The 25963-nt window shown below is 43.3% G+C and overlaps 1 protein-coding gene across 1 annotated transcript in view; it reads left to right on the plus strand.

Moving 5' to 3' along the window:
* The first annotated feature begins 8586 nt into the window (after positions 1-8586).
* The window catches only part of RAB31 (RAB31, member RAS oncogene family), a 60316-nt gene continuing 42939 nt past the window's right edge, over positions 8587-25963 (plus strand). The window contains exon 1 of the mRNA XM_056483340.1: positions 8587-8705. Coding sequence (XP_056339315.1) covers positions 8667-8705 — 39 coding nt within the window. The 5' untranslated portion in view covers positions 8587-8666. The remainder of the gene's footprint in view (positions 8706-25963) is intronic.

The following is a 25963-nucleotide window of genomic DNA, read 5'->3' on the forward strand; positions in this document are numbered from 1 at the left end:
CAAAGGGGATGTTCCCACCGCGATGCAGTTCATCTAAGCTTTTTCAGCAGAGGAATTACAGTCAAGTCACATGCCCAGAAGGTAGGTGAACAATAGTGGCTCACACGAAGTCCAAATTGCTCCCAGGCTATGCTCTTCCCTTGCTAATGACTGCATGAACACCTGGATCAGGGGGTCAGGGAACACATCACCATTCCAGCCACCTTACTGAAAGGAATTATTTGGCACTACTAGCTCAAAATCACTTCAACCAAGGCTTAAAGAGTTGAATTAGAATTTTTATATATGTTCTAACACTAAAATGAGACTTACTACTCTTTCTGGGTTTCGGTGGAATTATATTTTGTCTCTGCCAGAGCATCAGATTTATTTTCTAATCCATTTTACCACCCTACTGATATCAGAAGAAAGATCATGACCATGGTAGCTTCTCTTTAAAGTTGTTCTGCAGATAGACCTTCACTTGGCTGATTCCTTTACTGAAGATAATTAGTACTAATTCTCTTAAGCTATACCTTCACAATTTAATACTTTTTTACTTTTTTAAAATTCTCATCTATTCTTAAAACTTTTCTAACTGTGAAAGTGATGATTCCATGATATATGTGTGATGAAGGTACGTCTGCAGACGCTTAGAGTACAGACCTAGTATAGAACTTTTCTTTTGCATTTAATTGCCTTAAAAAATAACATTTAAAGCCTCCTTGTGTACTGCAGGATTTTTGGACCTAATGCATCTTTAAAGAAACCACAAGAACTGATTGAGAAGGAGGGTAAAACAGACTGCATTGTGCATATTTGCAGTTTCTGCTGCTCAAGACAGTTTCTTAGTTATTAGTTATGTCAGGGTAATCAGTACTTCTTGATGCAGTTAAAGCCCTGACAAGTTATTGCTTATTTGAAGAGATTACTATATTATTACTCCTCATTAGAAAATTAAAGCTGTTGATCAAGTAGTGCATTTTTCCCTCTTGTAAAATATTTTATTAATAGATATTAAAAAACCTACCAACCAAAGCACACTAACTTTTTGTTTATTTTTAGGTTTGAACAAACTCAGATTATCTGTTTTGGAGCCATAATCTCAGGTCCATCAACAGGCAGTACTACCGCTGCTCTACAAGGAAATTGGAACAAATATTAAGGAAAGAGTTGTCCTGAAATGAAAAATGTCATCATCATTAACAGCAATAATTATAAATTGTGTGGTCAAATCATTGCAAAACTGCAGGTTTCTTTAAGGGTTAATTTATCCCCATAAAGGACATAGGCCCAAAAAAGGAATTTGGAATTTACGTCAAACATCCTTTGCATTTCAGGGCTGTTTAGACTATTGGTGGGAAGAGGGGAGGTCACACTCCCAAAGTCAGACTTAAACTCATTTCAACACACAAAAAACATTACTCATAACAGAAACAAAACAAAAGGGGAAAAAGAAAACAAAACTCTGTTTTATGATGTAGATTTTTTGGATTTATGAGAATTTCTTTCTCGTAATCAAAATGATCAGATTTTTCTCCCTCTGAAATTCCTTTCTCATATTGTTTTCCTGGTTTTTTGGGAGTGAAAAGATCTCTCTCACTGTTAAATCTAAACAAAGGAATCAACTTCAGTATATAAGACTAAAGACTAAGACATAAGATAAGTCTCCTCTGTCCACCTAGCTTACAAATGGATTTTAATTTCTCCTTTGCAGTTGCCTCATGATTGTTCCTAATGAATACCCAGTTCCACTGATGCAGACAAAAAGATAGGAGTAACACCACAAGCTGGCTACAGACACTCTTCTCACTGCCTAAACTACCATAAGGTCAGGATGGATAGATGCATTTTCGTTAGAAAATTTTCATTTGAGCCTTGTTTGGAAGGTCCCTGTTTGGGTCTTCTGTAACCAGAGGAAGCACCCATCAATGTGCATTCACTGCCTGTGGATTTAATGAGAAAAATCAATGTGAAGTTCAAACCTTCTCTAGCTGGCAGCACATGCTGGGTATGTTTTAGACAAACCTGATGCTCACTTGGCAGGACAAATTTCTGAGAGTATAAGAGCCCTGTTATCTCTCCTTGGCAGTATGCACAATAGAAGCCTGCTTGCTTGACAATAGAACTTTGGCATTAATATAAAACCCTTTTCATACTTTATAAGGCTAAGCTTAATTAAAAGGAGAATTGTGTATGCTCTCCTTTCATTTGGTAGTAAACACAGGCTCCTTCACCTCATACAAAGCTAATGGTGGTAAACCAGATACTGCACCACTCTATACAAGAATAGTGTACTGTGGAATATACTGCTAGAAGGAAACAGCATGTCTATTCAGTAAATCCAGTTTTAATTTATGAGTACCTCGCTGGGCTGCCCCTGCAGAGAGCTGGAAGGCAAGAAGGTATCACTGACCTGCTGCAAAGACTCCCTGAATTTTGAAGTACAGATCTCCACTTATCAGTCCCACCAGACAACCAATAGTTGGCTGAAGCTGATCTTCACATTCCCTTTCGAAGCAGCAAGTAACAGGTGTCACCTATTCCAGAAGCAGGAAAAAAAACAAGAAAACCAATGTCAGCATCACCAAAAGTAAACTGAGACAGTTCCTGTCATCTCCAGGGACTCATTCAGAGCAATCATCACACTATTTTTACAAACTGCTCTCAAAACTGGCAGCCCAAAATGAGGACCTGCAAAACGGAACACATTACAAGAGCTACAGACACAACAAAATTGCAGCCTTGAATATCCCCCAGTCAGTGACCCCTGTTTTGAACTGTGCCTTGGTACAGGAAATCTCAATAGCCTTCTTTTTTGATTGGTATTTACATTGCAAACACCTGCATGCTCAGGCATGGCTTTGTATGGAATAATATATGACAAAGGATTTGTGCAGCCTTGGGGGTTCACATTAATATTTTCATAAGGTTCATGGGGAAAGTGAGTTTGATAATAAGATACAGAGCTTTCATCAAGAACTGTCAGTATAAATACATCCAGAATAGGGAACTTACAGGATGCAGCAACTGGATTGATTTTGCTGGACTGATTTAATAAAATCACACGGATTATTTCAATCTCAGCAGAATAAGCTCTAACTTGATTCCTTTGTGACCAGATGTCCAGCCTCAACAGTCAGTGTTGACTGCCTGTCACAGTTTAACCCCAGCCAGCAACCAAGCCCCAGGCAGCCACTTACTTTCTCCTCCACCAGGGGGACTGGGGAGAGAATCAGAAGGGTAAAAGCTGGAAAACTTCTGAGATCACATAAAGACCATTTAATAGGGAAAACAAAAGCTGTGCACACAATGAAACAAAGAAGGAGAATGAATTCACTGGTTCCCATGGGCAGGCAGGTGTTCAGCACCTCCTGGAGAGCAGGGCCCCATCATGCATGGCAGTGACTTGGGAAGACAACCTCCATCACTCCAGTTGTCTCTTCCTTCCTCCTTATTTCCACATTTTATATACTGAGCATGATGTCATATAAACATTCCTTTGGTCAGCTGGTGCCAGCTGCCCCAGACATGTCTCCTCCCAGTTTCCCACGTGCTCCTAGCCTCCTCCCCAGCGTGGCAGTATGAAAACAAGGCCTTGAATCTGTGTAAGCCCTGCTCAGCAATAACAAGAACATGTCCATATTACCAACCCTAGTAATTTGTGCTCAGCAGAAATCCAAAACACAGTCCCATCCCAGCCACTGGGAAGAAAATTAACTTTACCCCAGCCAAACCCAGCCCACTGGCCAATTTACTTAGCAATATGGAAAAATAGTCTGTTGGATCACTGAGTCTTGATTTCTGCTTTTCCAGGACATTTCAGAATTTTCTTTTTACCTGTATAAGGCTGTACCTTTAAATTAGTTTCCTTTTCATTTGTTGCTCTGACTGACCTTTTCAAAGCCTTAGAAAGCCCTACTCCTAACTTACAGAATAAATCCATCTGAAGCCAATTTATGTCTATTTTTTAATTGAGCCAATATTTTGCTTTAGCTAGTTCTTGTCCCTCCTTGGTGCTTAACTTGCTATGGTATTTGCAAATATTTCTTTTGTTCTCAAGTTGTACTTCAACTTCTGTTTTCCGATGTAAGCAAAAACCTCTTTTTTTAGCCCTTTCCCCATCTATCAGTGGAGAAATGTTGCACTATCACCAGGTTGAGGCTTTGGGACATCATTTGCAAAGAATAAGAAGTCTTACACCACTTTTCACTCCTTCCATAGGAGATTGCCTTGGGGATTAGCAGTGAATAAGCCAAATAAACTTGACCCTTTTGACAAATATACATCTCTACTGCCAGAGATGCCAAAATGTTTCCCAAGCACTTCAGGAACAGTGCATCTGTTACAAGGTCCAACAAGAAGCACGCTGGTAAGCTTTACACAAGCAAATCCCAGGTTTCACTCAACAGCAATAAAACTGCTTTTCAAAGTTCTTGGCAGGCAAAGCTGCAAGTAGGATCTTGCAGAGGTTTACTCCCCTCTAAACTTTTCTAGCAGATTTTTCTCTTCAGAAGGGAGTGACTGGACCATCCAACTGCCATAAACAGGAGATGTTAAAACATGAAGCAGCACTACAACAAAATGAAGTAGCAGCCAGCTACGTAGTCTCCTGGCATTACTGCTGGAACTAGAGGGTTGTAAAGAACCTAATTTACTTTCTGCATGTGCAATGAAGTGGAATAACCCTTCTCAAGCTGAAAAAAAAAAAATTGCAGTGGCTTAAGACCTGAAATCAGAAGCTGAAATCAGAATCATGTTCTTATTTCCACCAGGTCATTCCTGTACTTCTCTGGTTTTCGTGCCCCAGGACTCCCATGATGCTTTTCCAGGGCAGTCCTTTTCTAGCCTTTAAGTAAGCAAACTTCAATTAAGTAAACATTTACTTCAATCAAGTAAACAAAGAAACAAAAATAGCATCTCCCAGAATTTTAGCCATTTCATAACCACTGGATTTTGCATGGAATCTAGGAGCTGGAAGCTGCTCCTCCCACTCAAGGAACAGCTTGCTCAGCAGCAGCTGCTTTCCTTTTAAGAGATTTTGGCAGTTTCTTGGGCAAGCACCAGTAAGATTTCTGTGGTGGCAGTCATTACTGTACTGCAAGTTTGTGTCGTCCAAGGGATGCAGAGGCATTTCTTCCTGGGCAGCAGGGAGTTAACTTGCCTCCTGTTCCCTGCCTTGGGAATAAGAGCTGGGATGGCAGCCCACAGTAGGAGGGTCTGGATTGAATTCATCAGTGAAGAGGAGGGATAACATTTTTGTGTGAGAAAGATGCTTGCCAAGAAATCGAGAGGGGAAGTAACATGGGAGAAAGGAAGTAACTCATCAGTGTTTGGGACAGACAAAGCAGTTTCAGGATCTGGGTACACATCAGGTTCTTGGATGGATCTTTCTCTACCTACGTCACTCACAGGGAAAGAAAGCAGGAGGAGGAAGTGTAGATGTCTTCATAAGCTTGCAAACACTGCCAGAACCTCAAAAGCATCCAGTTTCCTACAAACACAGGCTTACTAAGTACCACTACACCACTTCTAGAGAGGAGGAGACTGAGGTCATAGGAAATTTTTAAACACAGGACTAGTTTTCTACACATTGGGGCAGACACATGTGAGCAGGGGCAAAGAGAAGAGCAGCAGCAGCCCCAGCTGCCATTGCTCCAGACCACTGGAGGACAGCATGCCAGGACATGAAGCTCTAGAGGAAACCTGCTGAAAACCAAAGTCATTTGGCTTTGTACTTCCCAAAACCAAACTACAGTTGGATAGAAAAAAGTGAGGTCCACCATAGCTTCAAAACTTAAAATTTTTCGTTGAATAAAATGCTACAAAAGGAAGGGGAAAAAAAAAAAAAAAAAGAAAGAAAGAAAAGTCCTGGTATGCAAAGACTTGTTTTCCTTTATTTTTAATCTGTGATTGAAAAACACTGCAACATGACCAGTTCTGCAAAAATGTTTTCCTGACCACAGTGTCTTGCATGCAGACAAAGACAAGGATTATGCCAGTTCCTGGAAGAAGCGTCGGTAGCTTTTTTTAATACTGGAACACATCTGTTTGTTGTTTTTCTCTCTTCTTATCTCCCTAATTTTGGGGATACTCAAAATTTTTCTGGATACCTTTTTTGTTGTTTTTGTTGTTCATAGGCTCTTTGTTTAAACAAGTACTAGGTGTTACTTTTCTTTCTGGTTGTTAATTTTTGTTTGGCTCTTTAGATTTTTGACTGTACAATAAAATTGCCCTTAACAACCTCTCTTCAGCTGTTTCAGCCTGAACAACTTCCACAGGATTATCTTTGTGCTACTGTTTTAAAAAGTTTGCTTGTTTGTAACTAGTGAATTAGTTATTTTTTATATTCAACAAAAAACTTTTGAGGTCTGGGATGTAACTTATTTTAGTGAGAGCTCTTGTTTCACCAGTGTGTATTTGAGAAATTTCCCCAGGTAGGATGAAAGATGGGAATCTGACTTGCTTTCCTGGGCAAATATCTCAAGCACTGAGTCAAGACAGCAAGTGGACATGTAGTAATATGGCTTTGAAATTGGTGAGATGTATTAATGTCTGAAAAATGGACAGGTATCCCTGCCCATGGCAGTGGGGCTTGGGACTAGATGATCTTTCAGGACCATTCCAACCCAAGCCATTATATTATTCTACGATACAGTAATTCCAGTGTGTCTTGCTGAAATTAATTCAGATGGTATAATGTTTCACATATACAGAAATGAAAAAATCCCAGACCTCAAGAATTGCAAAATCTGGATCAAAGGAAAGGGATAGATGATTAATGGGATACATGAAAGATATAGAAATTTTTAAAAACACTATGAAACCCCCAAAAGAATCTATGGAAAGGTGATCCTGAAGCACAACACTCTGTGAAAGAATGAAGTGGGATGGTGTAAAACCTAAAAATTTGTATCTCCTGCAATTTCTAGAACTAATTACTGGCTGAAATTTGTAAAACTAATTAGAAGCTGCTTTAAACTGAATGTCCTGAGTGTGAACTCTAATTTTTCTACATCAGAGAGTGTATCCCATTTGCTTATTGAAATACTTTAGTGTATAATGCATTCTTGTGGAAAGGCAATAAGCAGCCAGAATCCTTGCAATATTCTGTACTGGTTGTCTGAAAACCTGCTGTGTTTTGTTTCTCTGCTAAATTCTCGTAAAAAAAAAAAAAACAAAACAAAACAAAAAAAAGACAAACCCTTAATTAAATCAAAAACATCTCTCTGATAAGCCTCTCCTTTGATCTCTCTCTTTTGATAATCTCTCTCCTGACAGGCTGTGAATACTCTGCTAGCAATACTATGTGCCTTTCTCCATGGGGATAACACTGCTTTGCTCCAGGCATTTACTTCACCTAGGATTTGGGATCTCTGGAAGAGGGCAGACATCTCCATCCAGGCTATTGGTGTGAGTGCAGGACTCTGTGTGAACTAATTAGTGTTATAATGAATGCCACAGCAGTTTATTGCCAGGAAGCATCTAATGACCTGGCAGTAATCTCACAATGACTAATCGGGATTTTCTTCAATTCCCTTTGGCAATTTTACCTGATAAATTAGTGCAGAGAAAGAAAAACATAAAAAAGAGGCCAAAATAAAACTGTGAGCAGAAGGGAGGCTCTGATTTAAAATATATGATGGATGATGACGCTCTTTTGCTTTCCTGGGATTATCATGTGCAATCCTTCTCCATAAATTTTAGAACCTGCATTCCAAGAGCAGAGAGGTTATGACACCTTCTTCACTGATTTCAGAGGACCAGCCTTCAGCTGATGAGCTTAACTTAAATTTGGTATGTGATGTGTGGGGTGCAGCCCTTACTACTAACCTGAGGTTGACTATATTCATCCAAATTGGGTGTTTATTACCGGGATTGGGTAGAAAAACAGAGTTACTATTTTCAATGATTTCTGCACATAGCAGGAAAAGCTTAAAAAAAAATAAAAATAAAAAGGAGATGGATTCAGAAGGTTCACAACCAGAGCAGTCCCCATCCCATGCCCAGCCCAGCATGGCGTGTAGGACTAAGCATATGCACAGCCCCCTGCAGGATGCTGTCTGTCACAGACTGTTTTTCTCACGACAGCAAATATTTACCCTGCAGTACAAGAAAGACAAGGAGTTCCAGAAGGCGGTCCAGCGAAGGGACATAAAGATTATTAAGGGTCTGGAGCATCTCTCTTATGAGGAGAGACTCTGGGCCTCAGAAAAGATTGAAGGGGATCTCAGTAATTAATACATGTAAGCATCTCAAAGGCGGGTGTCCAGAGGATGGTGTCAGACTCTCTTCAGTCGTTCCCAGTGACAGGATGAGGAGCAGTGGCCATAAACTGAAACACAAGAGGTTTCACCTCGAAAGGTGGCAGAGCACTGGAGCACGCTGTCCAGGGTGGTCATGGAGTCTCCCTGTCTGAAGACATTCAACACCCACCTGGATGTGTCCCGTGTCACCTGCTTTAGGTGACCGTGCTTTGGCAGGAGGGTTGGAGCAGAGGCTCTCCAGAGGTCCCTTCCATCTCCCCACGCCGCTCCCAGCCGGAGCGCCCCGAGCCCGCGGCCGGGCCCGGGAGCCGTGAGGCGGGGCCGGGCCGTGTGACGGCGGCGGGGGCGGCCCGGCGGGGCTGGGCCGCCTGAGGGGCAGTGCGGAGCGCCGGGCATGCGGAGCGGCCGGGCCCCGGGCAGATGATGGCGATACGCGAGCTGAAAGTCTGTCTGCTTGGAGTGAGTACGGGGGCCTGGGGGCGCTCCCCCTTTCCTTCCTTCCAGCTCTGGGAGCTGGGGTGCCGGCGGAGCCGGGAGCGCTCCCAGCCTCGCTGTCCCGCGGTCCCGGGCGGGGCGGGGGGGCTCGGCCGCACGAAATTCCTCCACGCCGAAACTTGGCAGCGGCGCACCGGCCTCGGCGGGGCGGGGGGAGGCTTTGGGGCTGCTTGTTTTTGCCTTGGTTCTCCACTTTTTCGGAGTGAGAAGGGCGCAGCGGGCGGGGGAGCGGTGAGTGGCTCTTTCGGGGTCTCCCCAGCGCTGCCCGGGCGGAGGTTGGGTTGCCGGCTCTGAGCCATCGCCCCCTTCGGTGCCAGAACTCCCAGGGCGCCCCAGGGGAAATTTGCTGCCCCGCTACCCGTCCAGCGGTGGGGAGCCACCCGGAGAAAAGCAGCGGCACCCCGGGATCCTGTGTCGGGCGGCTCCTGCTTCCCGGGGCTCGCTCCCGTCTCACCGACGTGCTGCTGCTGCTCCGTGCTTTGTTTAGTTACTTGCCTGGCTATATTCAGCAGCGCTTCTTTGACTCCACTCCTTACAGGAACGTCCTTTTTGCCATTCCTTCTTCTTTTTCTTTTCTTCTTCTTTCGGTTTTTTGGCGAGCTCGCGCGTGCGTTTCACATCTGGAGCAGCAATGTGCTTAGCTCTGCACTTTCCCCTCTCTGCCCGGCACCCGGGGAGCTTCCCGGCAAAGCGTGCCTGCCCACCAGGCTGGGACAAACACTGCCGCACAGAGCACAGCCACCAGCAGAGCATCACTACTCCAGTACAAAAGTTCTTTTTAAAAGTCAAGTATCTCAAATTACCCGGTGCAAGTTCGCTGCTTTTAGGCCCACATCTCCATAAGCACTCAGAGAAGCTGCGTGAATGAAGGCGTTTTAGAGTGATTTTGCTTTCATGCCATCCAACATTTGAAAACCAAACACGAATAGATGCTCCAGTTCTCTCTGATTTGTATTGACACTTAGCCCAGCAGGAGTGGGTACCTTGCCCTGGAGTAGTTCTTGCCAGGATGCGGTGCCAGGGCACTGGAGAGTTCAACCCAAAGTATTTGGCAGTCACTATTCCTCCTTTCTTGGTTAGAATTCCTGCCTTTAACTTTTAAAATGGCATAGTGACAGAAATAAATGTGGTTTGTACAAACACGAGGAGTCTGTGGTAGAATATGTGGATGTGTCTGCTTGTTTTCTTCTTCAGCAGAAAATGATGATGTTTTATAGAGATGAAGTGTCTTGTGGAATGAGATTTCTCACGTCCAAAACTTATTGATGTTTTGTAACATTAAAACTTACTGGAGGTTTTTTTTTTTTTAAAGCAGGAAAAGAAATCTATAATCCAGCTCTGTCTTACTAGGAGTATGCAATTACTTTGTAGATTCATTAAAATCGTGAGGTGGCAATGGTAGTACTTAGGTAGATGTGTCTGTAGTTGTAGTCACTTAGTAATTAGTGAGATGTTCTTTCCTGACTTTTAAGAGGGCATAGTCCTCGAAAACCTTCTGCTTCTGATCACAGACATCTTATTTACTATGGGGATTGACACTATTTTCCCAAAAGAGAGGAATCCTTCAGATGATAAATCCCTTCAGGAAGTTCAGACATTTCTAGAGCAGGGAAACTCCATACCTGTCTGCGCGAACAAATGCAGGCAATAATCTTCTGATCTGCTTGAAAGCTAGATGGCAGCTCAGAAATACATTCTCACATCTACCAAAAGAAATCTTGACAGTTGTTTTTTTCAGGAGGTCCTGGAGCTGGTTAATCTGCATTGCATGTCGTAGATCCCTGGATAATCAGTCAAGTCTGGCATGTCCTAGTCCCAAGACAAGTTCTTATCCTTGTTAGAAATATGGAATAAAGTGGTTTGTAAACCCATATCCCTCCCCACTTCTGAACACAGCCCCAGGCTGCACCTCTGGATCAGACAGGAGGATCACTGCCAATTTCTGGCCTCAGGCTGTGCAGAGGGCCTGGGCTTGGGCTGTTTCTGCCTACTCAGAATTTCCCAATGGGGAAGAATTCCAGCTGGTGCAATGTTTGCAAAGCCAGCTTCTCCACCATCTCTGAAGCCCCATTTGCCTGCAGAGGGTCTAGATGGGAAGATGAGGAGGAGGAATAGAGAAACCAGAGCTGTGGTGTGGTCCACATTGTGGCCCTAGAGGCCAGTGCAATACCCCAGGGTCAGTGAGTGGCCTGGAGCCATTGCACTAGAGATGGGCAGTGGGTTATTGGTTCCTGGATTTAACCCCAAATTGCCAGGAGGGAGCCTGGCCTCTAGTTTTTAGCATTAACCTAATAAAATGGGATTTGGGTATCTGAATTTAATTTCTGTCTCCTCCAGAGTATCTTGGGGTTTTTAAAACTCTCTGTGGGTGTCATGGGAGTGATTTGGAGTGGCCAGGAATAGTGAAGTACAAGAGGATGGTTATGGGATTGTAGCTGTTGACGGAGACACCAGAGAGAAAAGGGCAGAGGGGAAATCTGGGGCAGCAGGAGGATGGGAGTGAGTCAGTTTGGAAGGAAGGCTTTGTTGATTGCAGAGCTGTTTGGAAAGGGATGGTTCCACTTGCCAGTGGGCTGGTAGGAGCAGGATGCCTGCCTAATTGTCCAGTGCCCCGCAGCCTCAGGTGTAGGAGCTCCGGAGGTGCAGCTGAGCAGCTCTCTTTAGTATGTTGCCATACAAGAGTCCTCAAGCCTGCTTCTAAACTACTTCCTCCAGTAAATTATTGCTGCTGGGCAGTGAGGTATCTGCATGTGCAAGGTGTTCATCTTCCTGAGTGCAAACGCTTTAGCTCTGCTCCAAGTCCTGTCTTGTTGCCCCTGACTCTTCCTGGTCTCTCAGTCCAGGTTGTTGTTTGTTCCCAGCAGTTTTCCCTGTGTTAGATGCCCCATCCTTCTGGGTCTAAGCAGCTTTTAGCTGCAGCTCAGTCTATGTGGTGAAACAAGCTCTCATTTGATTTGTATGATGTTTCTATATGGGCACCTTGTTGAGGGGCTGGAGGAGAGAGGAGTGTAGGGGAGCTGCTGTGTCCTGAGCCGTGCTTTAGTGCTGGAATGTGGCTGGCTGTGCAGCTGCCAGGTTTCCTAAGCTGTCTGTGGCTGCTGAGTGCCCTGTGCCTTAGCTCCCAACATTTTCTTTATGTGGGCTAGAGGAATGATTTACAAGTCCCTGCCAAATCCTGACATAATTGTGTGTGGCAACCGCAGAAGATATTGCCAGGCAATCTTCTTTTGCTAAGGCAAAGTTTCTTGTCTTTGTCACTTCCTGAGGAAACTTTGACAACTCTTTAGACTTTGGGAGGTGGTTTGCTGACTACCATCTAAAGTGACCTCCATTACTCCTTTCCTTTTATTTTTGTTTATTACATTTTTGTGTTGTGACTATGCATCACAGGACCAAAGGGGGTAGGATTGGAAGAGGCTCAGAGGTCATTCCTTGTCCCTAAAGCCCTCCTTGTTCCTGACATATGTTTATTTCCTCTGTCTTTAAAAACTCATGATCTTCTCCCTGGGGTTATGTCCCAGGGCTTAACTGCTTTTACTGTAGGAAGTTTTTCCTGAACACAGTGCTCATGTCTTCCCTAGCTGAGACTTTGTTTCTTCACCCTTCTGTTTGTGCTATCCTGCTGTTGTGTTTTCTTGCTCTTAAGCAGTTGTTTGCTGGCCTATGTTCTGCTAGCGTGAAAATGCTGTCTGAAGCTGGTGAGCCTGCATTTGTAAAATGGGTGACATTTCCTCTGTGGAAATTACCCTGTGATACTGATCACAGATCACTGGGAATCTTTTTGTTTTGTCTAAAATGTTTGTCATAGTTAATGCTTTTATGCTACATGTCCCAACACAAATAGGAAAGCTGCTGTTAAAAACAAAACTGTACCTCTGGCTGGGTTGAACCAGTTAAGGGGCTTCCTTCTCACCAGGTATGTGCCAGGTGGTCTCCATAGTAAGGTGAGCATCCTGCTGAAGAGGTAATGCTGCACAGTGCAGAAGCCTAAAAGAGAGTAGAGCAAGCAAAGGGGGTCATGAAAAGAGGAAAAATGTACTGATGAAGTAAACATGTGCCTTCTGTAATTTTGTCCACCAAAGTATCTTGTCTGAGAGAAGAACAATTGCCAAGCAGTTTTCCCCCTATGTTAATGGTCCATCATCACCTACTCATTCATTCATATTTATTATGTAAATGACTAGCTCTGTCATAAGAGAAATTTTTGAGTTATGACCACATGGCTGTCTGTCTTGTGGAGGCACTGGCTTGAAGTGTCCATCAATGCAACCCTTCCATCAAAGGAGCCCTTTGATCTGTATCTCTTTCCTAGCCAGTTATGGTTTTGCACCGTTGTGAAACATCAAATTACAGGTAAAATTGAACAGTCCATGGGGAACTGAAAGACAGATACATAATTAGCTGAACTGCATATACCTCATTTTCTTGGGGAATGTTTTTTCTTGGTATTCTTCTTTGGTGAAGAATACTCTGAAATCTGCACTTTATGTAGGCACACAGCACTTCCATATTCCATTGCCTTGCTTTGCCAGTCAAAAGAAGTGTACAAGATACTAAAGGAGACTAGGACTGATGATTTTGTTTTTATTGTGTTTGTCAATATTGCATAAAAATCTAGTTATGGACCAAGCAAGAAAGGCCTGTCTCTTGTATCAATAAAAAAGTGTATTCAGGAGTCTAAAGGAGCCTTTTCATATTTTTCATAAGGTATTTAAATGGCTACAATCAGATTTTTCATTATATACATTAAATATGTAGGTAAACAATTTCTCACAGTTTGGAATTCAGGATTTCATGTTGATCTTGGCCCTATTGCTTTCCTGATGTATCTGCAAAATTTTTTTCTATACTAATTTCTTCCAAGGGTTTTGTGTGGGATTGCTTAGAGGAGTAGACTGAAACATCCTTCTAGGAAAAGGTAATTGTGGAGGCCACACTCTGCTTTCGTTTCCAGTGGCCCAACCAGACTGGATTTCTGAAGAAGAAGAAGGAGGAATTTGAAGCAGATTTCAGTTTCAGTAGCAGCAAAGCCTCAAAGAGGAAGATTGTTACTAATAATCTACTGGGTAGCAAAAGAGTACCCCATGGGTGGTGCCTGTTGCTCCCATTCCATGCTTGTAACTTGCCTGTTAAATGAGTCCATGCAGTGATTATCACCCAGAAATCATATGCAGGCTGTAGTTTTACTGCCACTCAAATTCTCTTTAAATTTAGATTTCCCCAGCCCCTTGTTCTTTTTGATTTCTGGCCAAAAAATTGGGAAGCTTCTTGGTTTACAGTAGTTCTGGGGGAAAAAAACAACCCTACATTCTTTCTTTCTGCCAAAATAAGGAAGCTGAATGGTGGTAAACTCAATTTTTTTCTCTTCACATAGTTAAATGCAGTTCTAGCCATACTCAGTGAAGTAATGCTGAGGCAAACTATGTGCAGGAGGCAGAAACTTTGCATGCAAACATGGGGAAAAGAAAAACCCTCTCATTTTCATCAGGTGGTTCCTTTTAACTGGCTTAAGTCAAGCCATACTAAAAGGCCATTTTTAATTTGCATTTAAAGTGCGTTTTCTGAGAGTCTAGTTGATGGTAGGACTTGTTTCTAAGGTGATAATTTGATTTATTGATAGGATGTGTTGCAGTTACAGTGCAGTTGAGCTGCCTGTGGGCAAAGGCCTGAGTCTGCAGAGCTTTTGCTTGTGATGGTGTTTATAAATTACAGTGCTGGTGCATTTTGCTTGTGTTGGGTTGTGTCTGAGCTGGTTGCAGTGTGAGTGCTGCAGACTGCAAGTGCTCATACAGGCTGGAAAGATGTGTTCTTGATGTATTCTGTCTAAAATTTCTCAAGCTAAATGCTTGTTGAGAGAAGCACTTACAGGGAGGCTGGAGCCATAACTCTGTTGCTCCTGCTCTTTTGCCTCCCCACTGCTCCTTGCAAATGCCATTTGCCCAGTCTTCAGGGCTCTTAGACCCTCCAGGGACTGCTATTAGTCATGGATTTCCTGGCTACATCTCTCTTCAGATAAGATCAGGATAGGCACATTTTTTGTTTTCATTTCCTGCGCTGTGGTTTTGAGGGGAAGGCAGAGGGGCTGTAGTGAACCCAGCGGGCTTTAGTTTGGTTTGAGTTGGAAGGGGCTTTAAAGATCATCTGGTTCCAGCCCTGCTGCCGTGGGCAGTGTCACCTTCTGCTAGAGCAGGCTGCTGTTGGCTGACCCCACCTTCCCCGCAGTTCAGGTGCTGCTCAGAAAACTGAGTGCAGGGCAAGGAGTTTATCTTCAACTTCGGGGGCTCGCCAGCCTCCTCTGATGCAGGGCTGATGTTTTTGGAGCTGTGATCTCCATCCAGAGGTCTGAAGCTTCCTCTGCTCATTTTTTTCTCAAGGTGTTTCAGCCAAGTGCCCAACACATGGTTGGAGGTGCTTTCCAAGAGGGTTGGGAAAGGAGGTTGGGAGCTGGGTAGGGTTTGTCTACCCACAAGTGTTACCTCCATCCAGTGCTAATCACACCTGTGGTTAGATCATCATGCCAATGAGTTGGATCATCCCGTGCTTTTTAGAGAGGGCAGAGCAAGCCTTCAGTGCTTTGCTCCTTGTCATGTCCCCCACTACCTCCTGACTGTAGGGCAAGGGCAGCTCATGTGAAAAAAACTCCTCAGCCCCCCTCCAGAAGGGTCTGGAGCTGCCATGGGACACGTGCTTCCAAAGTAAACCAAAATAAAACATGTTTTTATTCTTATGGGGTTGTTTTTCTTCTCACTACATACCTTGTAGAGGCTGGGCAGTGGTGTCAAGGTCAAGGTGAAAGGAAATTTTAGACATTCCATCTCAGTTTGTAAGGTGCCAGGAAAGGGGCACATTTCAGTTTTCTTCTGAAACATCTTGTCCACCCTTTCCGTGAATGCTCGCCGTTTAGAGCGCCGCTGCCAAAAGACAAATCCAGGCTTTAGTAAGCCGCCAGAGGAGGTGGATGGGAGGCCAGCTGGGAGCACAGCCTTGTGTAAGCACATGCCAGTGGTTGATTTACGGTCCCTGGCCTTGCAGGGCTGCGCTGAAAGCTGAACAACAGGCAGTGGAACAAACGCTTTTTATTTTCACTGGGATATTTTTAAACAGAAATGCTGGTTAGTGCATGGGTTTTATATTTTTTTGCAGACGAGGGTAGAGAAGTTATGGTTTTTCACTTTTTGTTTTGGCCAGAGTATGTTCTTATTTGGGCAACATGTGGAAGTGCATGTGCATGAAATCCAGCCGCTGAATACTTTGTGTCCCTGAGTTATTGTTTCCTCCTTTGTCAGCAGAGTGGCAGGATGCTGCAGACGTCACTGGGTGTCCTGGTTGGACCCCTCAGGGGACTATAGTCCCTGCAGAGGACTATAAAAAACTGTAAATGGTAAATATCAGGCTCCTGCAGGAATTCATGTGCAGTTAGGCACTTTCTGAAGCAGATTCTCCTTTCCTTTAAAGCCTGTCTACAGAGCCAAAATGAGTTCCAAGAGATTCCTAAAGTGGGTTTAATTCTGAAAAAAAAAATTAAATTTGGAGCCCATTTAATTCTGAAGCAAACAAAACTTAAGTGTTGATAGGATCTCATGGTTCATGAGCAAAGCTGTGCTTGTGGGGTGACAGAACATGTCTGAAGTCAGTTGTGTCTCCTTCCACATTCACTGACGACCTGTGGGATACAACTGGAATAGCTTTAACCTTCTCTGTCTTGTGCTTGTCATTGGTAACTGATAACTCATCTCCAGTACTGCTGTTGTGAAAATTCTCTACCCATTTCTTACTGGGAGGGAATTCAGTGACAAAAAAGAATCCTTAAGTCAGCATCTGGTGTGTGCCAACAGAGAGAAGCTGTACTGGGAATCACCAGACTGGCCAAAAACTGGCTGAAAAGAGCATTTCCTTGAATGTGGTATGGTGTCACACCAAGGCTCAGCTTGGGACTTCAATTTTTAGCTACTTGATTTAAGGGGGTGAAAATATGTTATCACTATTGTCAATAGTTTAGGATTTAGAAGCATATTAGAACTGAAATATTTGAGATGTTGGTAAATGTACAGTCACAATTTTCATTTTGAGCATCTTCTATTATCTGTGGAGGCAAATATTAATTTTGTTTGCTTTAGGAAGTCTCTGTTAATAAAAAAAACCCTCAAACCACCAAAAAAAATGAACCTCTCACTGGCTGATAAGCCTCTAAGGGTGCACTTCCACTTTGTGGCTGGATAAATCTTGCAGTTGATTAATTCCTGCAGGGATTTAGGAAATGAGAAAGGCAATATGTTCTTTCTTGAGTAGGAAGCCTATTATCTATTTTTTTTCCTTTTCCTTTGCATACTAAATATAAGTATTTAAGTGCCTATTTTAAGAATCATAATATCAACATTTGAAATATGCCTTCTTAAAGCTGATATGAGCAGGAAGCTTACAACCACTTTTAGGCCAGAAGTCGTTCATGGTGCGTAGTCCATGCTGACTTCAACCTTTTCAATAGTGTGTAGACAAGCTTCCTTTTAGGATATTAATTGTGTCAATGTACTACAAACATGGGGGTTTTTTTGCTACATTATTCCTTACATAAGCAGTTTTGTTTTTTGAGTGTTATTGCTCTTGTGCAAAATCCAAGGAAAGTTGAACTTCGTTTTTGTCTTGGTTTGGTTAAATGTCAATGAGGGAATTAAACCTTGTCTTCAAGTGCTATGGCTGCAGCAGCAGAGTGTAGTTTATGTGAATAGTCTTCAGAATCAATTGTTCTGTCCCTTGATGTATATTTTTTTCTGCCTTGGATATTTTTGTTTATTTTTTTCCTGCAGAGTGTGCTTGGAAAAAATAAATGCATGCCAGGGCATTAGACAGACAGTTGGAGCATGTTTTATGTGACAGAAATGGCAGTTGGATAAAAACAGATAACATAAATTTGATTTGAGATTATGTTACTGAAACCTAATCTGAGTAGCATCCTTAAGCATATGTTTGATTTTGAGCATTAGGGTAATCCCTCTTCAGCAGAGTATCAGGGTACATCCTTCAGCCTTTGCTGCCTGGGCTAAGTTAAATCCCATGCTTAAAGCTGAGCATATGCTTAAACACACAGCTGAATGCACTGCTGTGTGGAGAATAAGATAAAATGTTTAGGTAAATTGAGTATTTGAGATAACACAGCTCATGAGTGATTCCTGTCATGTGACATTAAGGCCAGATAGAGTAGCTGAGATCCACCTGTCTTGTGGCCAGGTTTGTCTTCTCCCTTAGGCCAATGTGGAAAAAGAGAGAAAGCGAACCTTTGACACCATAAATCTAAATTTTAAAAGATTGTCTGAAGGAAAGTGGTAGCCCTGCAGACTAAAAATTTCTTCAGGAATAGTTTATGACAGAAGAATGGTTTGGGTTGGAAGGGACCTTAAAGATCATCTCATTCCAGCCCTCTGCCATGGGCAGGGACACGTTCCTGTAGATTATGTTGAACACTTGCAGGGATGTGCAGATCAGTAGAAAAGGGGGTGTAGAAGTTGGCATAGAGGAGATTTGGAGGAACAGAGACTGATGGAGAGGGAGGTGGAGTACAAGAACTGTAAAACCAAGGGAGAACATGTGGGAGCGTTGTAGGGGGACTGGTGAGATGGAATGAGGAACACAGAGGAGTAAAGTCAGGAGCAAGGGAAAGAGAAACTGAGGACAATAAAACAGAAAGCTAGACAGAGCAAACCAGCAAAAGGTCATAGAAATAATATGTGGTGAAAAAACCTCTCCCTTGGTTTTAGCCTTCAGTTTCCCTTTAAATTATTTTAAAACCCTGACTTTGTGTAAGTACTGTTTCATTTGTGTTTCAAAACACTTTTGGCCAGTAGAGCCTGCAGAATTGTTGTTTGCATTGCTTTAAATTCAACTAAAACACTGTCACAGATGTGACACAGGGAAACTTTGGTGGGATCTCATTGGCCAGTTGAGATGCCTTCCTCAATCCCTGTGCCTGTTGTTGTGCCATGTCTGGGATCTGTGGGAACTTTGGGGTTAGTTCCATGTAGTCCCAAACACTCAGGCTGTGAGACTGAAGTGTTTAGTATCCAGACAGTCTGTCTTGAGGGTGACACCTCAGTACCTTCTCTGTGGCTTTTCCTACTTTGCAGGGAAAGATGAAATGCACTCTTCTACCCCTCTGTCCTTTAAGATGTCCTTAGATGTACTAAACTCCATGGTTTAGCATTCCATTTGAAATGCTCCCAGTGTGTTTTCAGTTGAGATTTGTGAAGTCTATACACTTTTGACCATTTCTGATTTCCAGATTTTGAGTGAAGATGAGGAAAAATGGTCAGGTGAATAAAAACTTCCTTCTGCAAGTCTTAAGTTAGATACTGATTTCCTCGTTATTTTTGTGATGGAGAGAAGAAGGTGCCTGAACAGTAAGAGCAACAGAACCTGGTTTTCCTTAAGGGCCTTTCCCTAAAAAGTTGAATTTCATGGCACTAGTGTTACCAGCTTTTAGAAGTTGCTGTATTTCATTCCCGATGAAATCAACAGGAGGTGAACACATACGAGAAGTCAACTGCTTAAGGGCTGCAGCCTTGCACTGATAACTTCTCCCATATATGAGCCTGTTCAGTGCAGATAGCTTTACATTTAGTAACTTCACAGCAGCACACAGTAAATCCAGAGATAAAAAACTCAGCCCTGGGTTTTATTATACTGTGCTTGCTGTTATCTCTTCTGTTCACTTGCATGAGTGATAGAAGGGAAAGGACCAGGTGGGTCTTTATATGATGCTGTTTAGAATAGCTGCTGATGTTTGCTGTCTTAGGGAAAACTTTACATCCAGACAACAGGTGGAATGAATATGAAATCACTACTAATTGAGGTTAATTAAACCTAACAGTTGGGTGAAACATTTCTCAACGCAGATTTAGGTTTAGCCGAACTTCTGATTGTCCAATTCCAGTTTTGGACATAAATTAAGGAAATAAAAACCCCCAGTTTCAAGGATTCTGGGCCTCTCTTTCATGTTGCTGCCTAATGTCCATGTGGATACATAGTATCTACATGTAATGATGGCAAATTTTAGGAACTCTCAACTTGTCCCTTTCCCCTGATACCCCCTGGAGAAGACACTTGTTTTGCTGTGTCTGAAAGGCTGATGGAGGCAGATTTCCAAGGACTGGCAAATTGTAAAAGCAGCTTGCATAAAGAGGGTGCCATTAGCAGCTGGGCAGCCTTTAGGCTGCTGATCAAGGAGACCAGCTCACACCTTAGGTGGTCACCAGAGGCTGCTGATTTTGTAGGTTGTTATATCAGCTAAAAGGAACTGATAAGCAGGGACAGAATTTCTGGCAATAAATCCAGGTACAAAATCCTTAGTTCCTGTCCCACCCTTGTGGTGTTTCCTGACCTGCTCAAGGCTGATGGTGTCCGGCTGCCTTTGGCAGTAGAGACCAGGGGAAGAGTTTTTGCTTCTGGTTGTTGGACATCCCCAATACCAGGTCTCTGCCAATTTGGAGCAAAGATCTGTGGCCATGAGGCTGGTTCCTGTTTATCAGAGGAAATGTTAGTTTTTATAGCTGCCCCCTGAAACTGCCTTCTTCCTCTCTTTTGCCTGTTGCTGCAAGGGAAAAAGGATTGGGCTTTCTTGTCTCCAGGATTGAAGTTTTCAACTAATGTTTCAATTGGAACTCATGATTTATGTGGCTTTTTTTCTTCCTCTTTGGGATGAAATAATAATAATAAATTGCAGGTGGGACAGTTCCAAACTGGGAGAAGTATGTCTGAACGTTGAATTGAATAGGGCTTGTTGAGCTTGGATGGACAAATTTGAAGGTAATTGAGCCCTTTTACAATTTTTCCAGGCAATTACTGGACAATTTTTATACTAGTGAAATAGCAAGCTGAACACAAAAGCCATTTTATCAAATGCTGTGGTTGATGGGCATATTGTTGCTGTGTAAGAGCCACTGTCTTCATTTAATAAAAGAAAATTACTGTTGGTACTTGTCTGCAATCTGCAATGTGAAATTACAGTGTTTGGAATGGATTATCAATTTCAGACTGGTTGGAAGATTTATAAGTATCTTCTATGTTGGGACGGGAATAGAAATTATTTTGTTTTCATATTTACTGGGTGGCACTAACAAGGCTGTATTTCTAAATCATGACCCCTAATGATAGAATTTGACAATGAAAAGAGGTAGGGTAGAAGTATGAACAGCACCTTGTGTTAAACAGCAATTCAAGTCAAAGATTCCTCATCATACCAGTGTTTTGAAAGTTGCAGCTATTACACTATATGTGAGGAAGGTTCTCTTAGGAGAAGAATTTGGTTTGGAAAGAACTACACAGAATTGTTTATCCCATTTTTTTGCTGGCAAATTGTGCTTGAAAACAACATTTGTCAGGATGCTGTTGCTTAATGTGTTTACTTAACTATGAAAACCTCAGGTTATTTATGCATGTAGTCTGAAAACTAAAATTAGTTTCTCTGATCATTGCATTGCACAATGGTGATGGGGGATATTTAAACAAATTGTTATGCTGGTGTGTGTGTGAATATGGCCAATAGAGATAAAACCCCTGCATTAATATTCCTTATCACTGACAATGTGAGGTACAGTCCCTTGTATGTTACTTCCCATACCTAATTTTTCAACTTCAGGGACAATTATGAGGATTTCTTAATAGATACTATTTACATATTTTTTACTTTATCTTTAAATAGCAGTTTCTCTGTGGGAGAAGTAGTACATCAAGTGGGGTTTTGTGACTGCATGTGTGTTTTGAGAGAGAGCAGGTAGGAAAGGGATAGCAGCACGCAGATGTTGAAAAGTCTCCCAAATTAGTCTAGAAAATGAACTCTGACCATTGGAATTGGCAAAATCCAGGTATTACTATCAATAAAATTGCATAGGCATTAAAGCAGTACTTGCTGTTTTAACTTATTTTAGCTTTATTTAGCTCCTCCCAGTTGAAGGTTTGACTTGCTGGAGAGGTCTCTGAAGTTTGCTTTTAGTTCCTATTTCATTGGTGTGGGGAGTGTGACCCATGGTAAACCAGGGCCCATTTCTCATCCTCACGTGGAAAATGAAATGGTGAACATTGGAGAGGTCATACTTAAGTGTCTGTGGTGGGGCTCAGATGGGAAATCAGCAAGCTGGCAGCAGGGAGATGTCATCAGGGTGAACTAGGCTGGTAGGAGAGCATGCCATGGTTTGAGGTCCCCAAGGGAAGCTGTGGATGCCCCATCCATGCAGGTGTTCAGGACCAGGCTGGCTGGGACTTCGACCAAATTGAGCTAGTGGAAGGTGTCCCTGTCCATGGCAAGGGGGATGGAACTAGATGGTCTTTAAGGTCCCTTTCATCCCAAACCATTCTGTAATTCTATGATTCTGTAACACACTTTCCTAGCACTTGCAAGGCACCTGCTGGTCTGTGTTATACCATGGTCAGGAGGATCCTATGATCCAGTGGTCAGTAGAAGGCCATTAGAGGTATGATTCTTGTTTGGATGATAGTGACTCCATGAAGTCACACAGCTGTAGTCTCCTAAAAATTAAGTCAAGAATTTCCCGTCTGTGGCACACAACAACAACATTGTTGATGCTGTGCAGGTTTGGGTGGGGTTTTTGTGGGTTTTGTGGGGTTTTTCCTTTCTTTGCCCATTAATGCAATAAGTTAATTGTGGGGTAGGGACATTCTTTGAAGCTGCTTTTGCCACGTTCACACTGCCCATTGCCACACAGGGCCCCTCAAGCTGGTACCAGCAGTGGGGGATGCCTGTGATTCCAAGGGAAGGTGCTCAACCACTCTTTCCCTCTCAGTCTGTCGCACTTTTCTAGTTCTTGTCATTCGTCCTGTGTCCTCTTCCCCTCCTTACCCGGCTCTGGGCCCCAGCTCACTCTTTCAGTGGGTCCCTTCCTCCTTTGCTGGGATTTCGGCGTGGCCAGGTGTGCCCGGCTCCCTGGTTCCCTGATCCCAGGAGTCACCAGGTGGTGCTATTGCCCAGGGAAATGCCCTCCTTGCACTGCCGCAGCCCAGCCCTTGCACAAGGGTTCGCTGCGGTCTGCTTTGGGATGGAGCTTCCTCTGGTGGGCAGCTGGGTCAGGCAGTGCGAGGGCTTCTGTTTCTTGCCAAGGCTTCAGTCTTGAGTCAGTTTTATTGGTGCAAAGTTGTTTCTTGTGACTTAATCAGACAGTGTCTTGTTTGATAGTGGGGTCCCCCAAAGGCTGGACTGCTCTGCACAGTTTGTGACCACCCTGTTGTACTCAAAAGCTGCTTCACTGTAGTGTGAAGATTAGCCAGTCTTACTAAGGATATCCTCATTCTTTGTACTGTTGGGTCCCCCATGCAATCCAGTGGGAGGGATTTTTGCTTGTTCATTGGCATGTGCTGTTAGTCCAAAAGAGATTTGTGTGTGTGTGACCTTTCAAAGGTGCTCCTCTTTTTTCTCCTTTCATCCTCTCATCTTATTAGCCGGCCAGATTGATACCACCTTATTTGCAGCTGGTTCTTATAGAGATCATGCTCCTACTTGATATTGGTGGAAGCAGTTTAAAACATGGAGTTGAGCATCTTAAGTGAATAGCCAATGCCCCCAAAAGCCACAATTTCAGCTGAAGGAATGCAAATAAACACTGAGTTCCTTCTTCCTTTTCACCAGACTAAGCAATTCTCTCTCCACAGCTGCCTATACCACATGCTGTCAAGGGCATAAGAAATTGATTGAGATTCTGCTCTTTGATTTCAATTTAAAATACCCCATTTCTCTTGGCAGTTCAGCTGCTGTTCTGAATTTGATAACTTGTGTGCAAAGGGTGTAAGAAAAAGACACAGAGAATTAGCTGGAAATTTGATGTGGAAGCAGTTTCTAACGAATTAGCTGGAAATTTGATGTGGGGAAGCAGTCTCTTAATATTAGCAACAATCAAAAAATCTTTGCTGTCCATGCTCATGGTAGCATAGTTCTGTGGTTAGCTTGCACTTTGTATGATAAGATGCAGTGATTAAGCATATATATAGTGGAATTGGAATATAGATTTCGGTTTTGGGTTGGTTGTTGGTTGGTTGGTTGTTTTTTTTTTACCAGAGTAGGTGAGCTCTAAAAATTGTGAGGCAGAGGTAGGTTGGCTGCAGTGTTATTTTTATTCCTGAAGAATAGCTCTGTTGTCCTTTTCCCTCCACAACCCCCTTTCTCATAAATAAAGATCGCTTTATATTCCTGTGCCAACTTCATAGACAAAGGAGTTGGCAGGTTGCTGAAGAGCAGCACGATTTGTAAGTCCTGGAAGAGTAAATGTGCAGCAGAAATGTGGAATACTGTGTTGGGGCAATGTGTATCACTCCGGGCTGGGGCATGGACAGATCGAGAGCAGCCTTGCTGAGAAGGATCTGAGAATTCTGCTGCATGAGAGGCTGGGCATGAGCTGTCAGTGTGAGCTTGCAGCCCAGAAAGTCAAACACATCCTGGGCTGCATCCAAAGCAGCGTGGCCAGCTGCAAGGGAGGGGATTCTGCCCCTCCCCTCTGCTCTGGTGAGACCCCACCTGCAGTGCTGCATCCATCTCTGGGGTCCCAGCACCGGAAGGACATGGACCTGCTGGAGAGAATCCAGAGGAGGCCACCAAGATAATTGGAGGGATGGAGCATCTCTTGTACAACAAAAGGCTAAGAGAACTGGAATTGTTCAGCCAAGGGAAGAGAAGGCTTCAGGGTGACTTAATTGCACCCTTCTAGTACCTGAAGGGAGCCTACAAGAATGATGGAGAGGGACTTTTTACAATGTGTAAGAGACAGGACAGGGATGAATGGATTCAAACAAAAAGACAGTAGGTTTGGATTAGGTATTAGGAGGAAGCATTTTGCTGAGCGGGTGATGAGACGCTGGAACAGGTTGCCCAGAATTGTGAATGCCTCATCCCTGAAACTGTTCAAGGCCAGGCTGAGTGGAGCACTGAACAACCTGGCCTATTGAAAGATGTCCCTGTCCATGGTAGGTGGGTTGGAGGTAGATCATCTTTAAGGTCCCTTTTTATGATTCTGTGATTCTTAAGGCTGCAGCTGCGATTCTCCATGCCATCAACCCAGCATGAAGAGCTTGGGATTGGAGCCCTGGTGATGATAGCAGAATAATGTAAATTATCTTGGAAACACTCTATGAAAGAGTTTGGTTTTATATCACATTATATGCATGAATATATCAATGTCTCTGGCAAAATGAATTTTTTGCTAGCATTAGCTATGATACAGACATTAGCTGCTGTTCAGTCTCTCTTATCTCCGGCCAGGCACATTGCTTTGGTAGGATGACAAAGTGCTTTTGGCCATTAATTTTTGATTTTGTACTTTATAGTTTGGTGTTGCTTGTGATCTTTGGGTATATCTTTGACAAAAGTAGATAGTTGAAGAGACTGTAATTAATATTGCAGTCTGGGAGGGAGGGAGGGAGGGAGGGAGGAAGGGCGGAAGGGAGGGATGAAAATACTCTTTTTTGGCTATAAGAGAGAAGAGAATGTAGCAAAATATTAAAGGAAGTGTATTTGAAACTTGGATATTAAAGGTTTTTGTTGTCTCTGAAAGATTACTGGTCTGGGATCTGGTGGAGAACAAGGGGCCTGTGACTACAAAGAAACTTGCTAACTCCAAGGTAGGCTACAGATGACCAGGACCAGTAGGACTGCATTCTCTGGAGCACCTATGCCGGCCTGAGTTTAGTTCCACAGGAGGATGTGCTCAGGATGTGTGTGGAAGGAAACCACGTGCTGAATAATCACACTGGTAGAAGTGCCAAAACTGGTAAGGCAGCAGGCATTTGGGCTTTGGGAACTAGTTGGGAACAGAAGTGGACAGGGCTGAAGACTCCCACCAGCTCTGAGGTGAAGCAGATGGTTACTCACTGTACGTGTTTTGCAAATGGATGTGGACTGAAGGAAAACAAACCAAGAAAAGGGATCAGAGATGTTTCCATTCAGAGATGCATTGGGTTTCCATGGCAAGGGGGGATGCAGGGGTGGCTTCTGTGAGAAGCTGCCAGAAGCTTCCCATGTCTACAGAGCCAATGCTAGCTGGCTCCAAGATGGACCCACCACTGGCCAAGGCCGAGTCTATCAGTGATGGTAGTAGTGACTGGGACAGCATGGCTAAGAAATGAAAAAAAAACAAACTACTGCACAAGAGGAAGAAGAAAGAATGTGTGAGAGCGACAACCCTGCAGACACCAGGGTCAGTGCAGAAGGAGAGGTATTCCAGGCTCTGGAG

This window comes from Oenanthe melanoleuca, chromosome 2 (assembly GCF_029582105.1).
Source record: "Oenanthe melanoleuca isolate GR-GAL-2019-014 chromosome 2, OMel1.0, whole genome shotgun sequence".
NCBI classification, from domain to species: Eukaryota; Metazoa; Chordata; class Aves; order Passeriformes; family Muscicapidae; genus Oenanthe; species Oenanthe melanoleuca.